The sequence below is a fragment of the Rhagoletis zephyria genome, unplaced genomic scaffold (genome assembly GCF_001687245.7).
Source record: "Rhagoletis zephyria isolate East Lansing unplaced genomic scaffold, Rhagoletis_zephyria_1.1 Rzeph_scaffold_06217, whole genome shotgun sequence".
Taxonomy (NCBI): Eukaryota; Metazoa; Arthropoda; class Insecta; order Diptera; family Tephritidae; genus Rhagoletis; species Rhagoletis zephyria.
Window position 1 is genome coordinate 31757 of NW_016163300.1, and position 4439 is coordinate 36195.

The 4439-nt window shown below is 35.7% G+C and overlaps 1 protein-coding gene across 1 annotated transcript; it reads left to right on the forward strand.

Moving 5' to 3' along the window:
• The first annotated feature begins 680 nt into the window (after positions 1-680).
• Positions 681-2976, forward strand: Nmt (N-myristoyl transferase). Its single transcript, XM_017628804.1, has 3 exons — positions 681-1006; positions 1197-1849; positions 2278-2976. The coding sequence occupies exons 1-3, from the start codon at positions 793-795 to the stop codon at positions 2842-2844; spliced, it is 1434 nt and encodes a 477-aa protein (XP_017484293.1). The 5' UTR covers positions 681-792; the 3' UTR covers positions 2845-2976.
• Positions 2977-4439: the final 1463 nt, after the last annotated feature.

Below are 4439 nucleotides of genomic sequence, written 5' to 3' on the forward strand. Positions count from 1 at the left end.
GTCAACTGAGTGTAGTGGTGTAGCGGTTCGCAGTACGCGCTACCATTCCGAAGGGCCTGAGTTCAAGACCGGTTCAACTCAACATTAAGAAATAAAATCCAAAAACGCGTTTTCAATTATTATTAGAAATATATTTGTGAAACTATAATATTTAATTACATGTTATGTAAATTTGTATATTTTGTAAACTGAATTAGCATAAAAAATCGTTATTTATTAACATCTAAAGCTTTTTGATAAATATTAAAGCTGGATATTATTTTATTTTCTAATCTCTGCACATGGATACCCTTCTCAAAAAATTCCAGTGTGGCAAAGCTATGCCTGATATTAACATCTGGAGAAATGTCAAAAATCTGCCTTATAATCAAGAAATAGTAGTAATGAAACTACCTTCTTTTTTGTATTATGCTCAAGATAAGGCAGAATATGTATATAAATTACTTATAAAGTATCTGTATATATTGCTATGATTTTTTGATTTTTAACTACGATATATTTGGACTTTTGCTACGCAATCGTTTTCGTGAGGTACTAAACCGGTCGAGTACATCTATGTGTTGGCCGACGGTGGCGGTGTATACTCCGCTTAATGTGGGGATGTTCCTTGATTGTGAACTATCGTGATTGTAGATGAATTTGTAATTAAAGGAAGAAGAAGTTTGAGTTTTGCAAATTTCTATTTTGAAGTGAGTCATTCTTTGTCATTTGGATATACGCGCAAAGGGTGGAAAAGTAGATTACTGGCAGGACTGGATCATTTTGCCTTTGGAGCTGAAAACAAAATTTACAATGCCCAATAACGATAAAGAGCCAGAAAATATACAGAAAAACAATGAGCGTAATGCAAATGCGATAGAAAGCACACAAGCCGTAGCCGCTGCAACTGAGGCATTAATTGCTGCAGCTGTAGCCGGCAGCAAATCAGCCCCGAACACCAACAGCAAGGATTCTGGATCGGAAGATGGTGAAAGAAAACGTGCTGATATGAAATCAACTTCGGCAGGTTGGCCCATATTAAATTTATTTTGCTGGCTAAAGATTCGAAAACGAATCATATACATATACGTTAGCCATACTATACACGTTAGCCATGTCATTTGCAATAATACTTATATTCCATTATTATTGCTGTTCTGGAAACACAAAAGTTGAAAATCCTTATTTTTCATTTCATTTCTGAAATTTTATTTTAGGATTACTCAGAAATCAGGGATTGCTGCAGGTGCTCTCGGAAGTTGCAGCAGCTGGTAGGCAATCAAAGCAATTTGCATTCTGGTCCACGCAACCAGTTCCCAAACTGAATGAAGACATCACCACAAATGAGTGTATCGAACCTGATAAAGATGTTTCGGAGATTCGGCCTGATCCATACACCTTGCCAGAGGGGTTCAAGTGGGATACTCTTGATTTGAATAGTGCCGCCGATTTAACCGAACTGTATACTTTATTAAATGAGAACTATGTGGAGGATGACGACGCTATGTTTCGCTTTGATTATCAACCCGAATTTCTCAAGTGGTCTTTGCAGCCACCTGGATGGAGGCGAGATTGGCATGTGGGCGTCCGCGTTGTGAAGTCGGGCCGCCTTGTTGGATTTATATCTGCAATTCCCAGCAAATTGCGTTGTTATGACAAAGTGATCAAAACGGTTGAGATAAACTTTTTATGTGTTCATAAAAAGTTGCGTAGCAAACGAGTTGCACCTGTACTCATACGTGAGATTACTCGTCGGGTAAATTTGACGGGAATTTTCCAAGCAGCGTACACAGCGGGAGTGGTTTTACCCAAACCCGTGGCAACATGCCGCTACTGGCATCGATCACTAAATCCCAAGAAACTTGTTGAGGTAAAAACAATTCAAATTTTTAATATTATTGGTTATTTGAAAATTTGTAAAACTGATTTTAGTCATGTATGTACCTACTCAGCTGAGCTATTATCAGCTGGATAACAAAAGCACTTATGTATTATTTAATTAACTTTATTTATATCGCTTTTTGACTAAAATAATACCACAATGATGCATAATATACATATATTGTGTCAAAATTTCGTGCTAGATTAAAAACTTCGTCTTCTGAAAACCCCTTTTTTAATTGTGGAAGTATAGACGTTATATGTATGTTTATATTAAAAAAAATACTTATTCTAAACATCGCAATAGTTTTTTATAAACCAAACAGGTTATTGAAATTTTTAATTTTATTTATTTTTAACAAATCTGTTAATGGAAGTTCATAATTTTTTTCAATAATTTTTTTTATTTTTTTTCAGGTAAAATTTTCGCACCTAGCGCGTAATATGACCATGCAACGAACCATCAAACTGTACAAATTACCCGATCAACCGAAAACCAAAGGATATCGTCGTATCCTACCCAAGGATATGGACAAGGCGCAGAAGCTACTTGAAGAGTACCTCAAGAAGTTCTCATTGAGCCCTGTTTTTTCCAAAGAAGAATTCCGTCACTGGTTTACGCCGAAAGAAGGTATCATCGACTGTTTCATTGTTGAAGATGAACATGGGTACATCACGGACATGACCAGTTATTACTGCTTGCCATCTTCTGTGATGCATCACCCTGTACATAAGACTGTACGCGCTGCCTATTCTTTTTACAATGTGTCTACAAAGACACCATGGTTAGAATTGATGAACGATGCTCTGATCTCAGCTAAGAATATTAGCTTGGACGTTTTCAATGCACTTGATTTAATGGAGAATAAGAATTTTTTGTTTCCCCTGAAATTCGGTACTGGTGATGGCAATCTACAATATTACCTATACAATTGGCGCTGTCCAGCTATGAAGCCGGAAGATGTTGCGCTTATTTTGATGTAGTCTCTATGAGCTAAAATAAACATAAATGCTGTAAACAACATTTTAAAATTCAAAATTTAGCACGTGACACAAATAGAAAAAAATAAAGATCCCAGTACTATCACTACTTCCGCCACGATAAAAGTAATACAATTCAGCACTTGGATTCTGTGGCAAACATGATGACTACAATGGATAGTATTGTTAAACTGTAGCACAATAGCACTGCCGGCGTTTTAAGCTGGATATATCTCTTCTAAATGTATGTTCGAGGGGTAGCAGCTAAGTAATATGTATATACATATGTATGTATCTACAGTGGCGGTCAAAAATATAGATGAATGATTTATAAAAATATATCAAAAAAAGTTTGGCTTAAAAAATATTATAAATATTAAAAACGAAATACCATTCATTAATTTTTTACCGCCATTGTATACTATAGTTTCTATAGCACNAACATTTTAAAATTCAAAATTTAGCACGTGACACAAATAGAAAAAAATAAAGATCCCAGTACTATCACTACTTTCACCACGATAAAAGTAATACAATTCAGCACTTGGATTATGTGGCAAACATGATGACAACAATGGATAGTATTGTTAAACTGTAGCACAATAGCACTGTCGGCGTTTTAAGCTGGATATATCTCTTCTAAATGTATGTTCGAGGGGTAGCAGCTAAGTAATATGTATATACATATGTATGTATCTCCAGTGGCGGTCAAAAATATAGATGAATGATTTATAAAAATATATCAAAAAAAGTTTGGCTTAAAAAATATTATAAATATTAAAAACGAAACACCATTCATTAATTTTTTACCGCCATTGTATACTATAGTTTCTATAGCACAAGCAGTCATGGGCGTAGCCAGAACGAAATTTAGGGGGCCCTCCCATACAAAAAAAAATATTCAAAACCAATAACTTACTATTGTTTATTATAGCTTAAAATTATTATAACCAATAGAGGTATGTTGTACAAAAACACATAAACAGAAGTTCACAAAAGTTGATATAAAACTATTTGTCGATCGAAAGCCTAACCCCCAAACTAAACTTCCCACCGTCATGTACAGTTCCCCTCCCGGTACCACCGTCAAGGATTTCGTCGGGATTATAACACTGTGTGACTGCTAGAGTTATAGATCTATTCTCTTCTTCTTATTTGGCGCTGAATCGCCTAAGCCATTTTGGCCGGGTTCAATAAAGCAGGCCAGTCGTATATTTTCTGTGCCAACTGACTCCAATTGGAAATGCCGAGTGAAGCCAANGAAATTATTCAAAACCAATAACTTACTATTGTTTATTATAGCTTAAAATTATTATAACCAATAGAGGTATGTTGTACAAAAACACATAAACAGAAGTTCACAAAAGTTGATATAAAACTATTTGTCGATCGAAAGCCTAACCCCCAAACTAAACTTCCCACCGTCATGTACAGTTCCCCTCCCGGTACCACCGTCAAGGATTTCGTCGGGATTATAACACTGTGTGACTGCTAGAGTTATAGATCTATTCTCTTCTTATTATTTGGCGCTGAATCGCCTAAGCCATTTTGGCCGGGTTCAATAAAGCAGGCCAGTCGTATATTTTCTGTGCCAACTG

Coding starts and splice junctions, on each gene's coding strand:
- Nmt (XM_017628804.1), top strand. CDS start 793: ATGCCCAATAACGATAAAGAGCCAGAAAATATACAGAAAAACAATGAG. Junction 1,007..1,196: donor TATGAAATCAACTTCGGCAG/GTTGGCCCATAT, acceptor ATTTTATTTTAG/GATTACTCAGAAATCAGGGA. Junction 1,850..2,277: donor ATCCCAAGAAACTTGTTGAG/GTAAAAACAATT, acceptor ATTTTTTTTCAG/GTAAAATTTTCGCACCTAGC.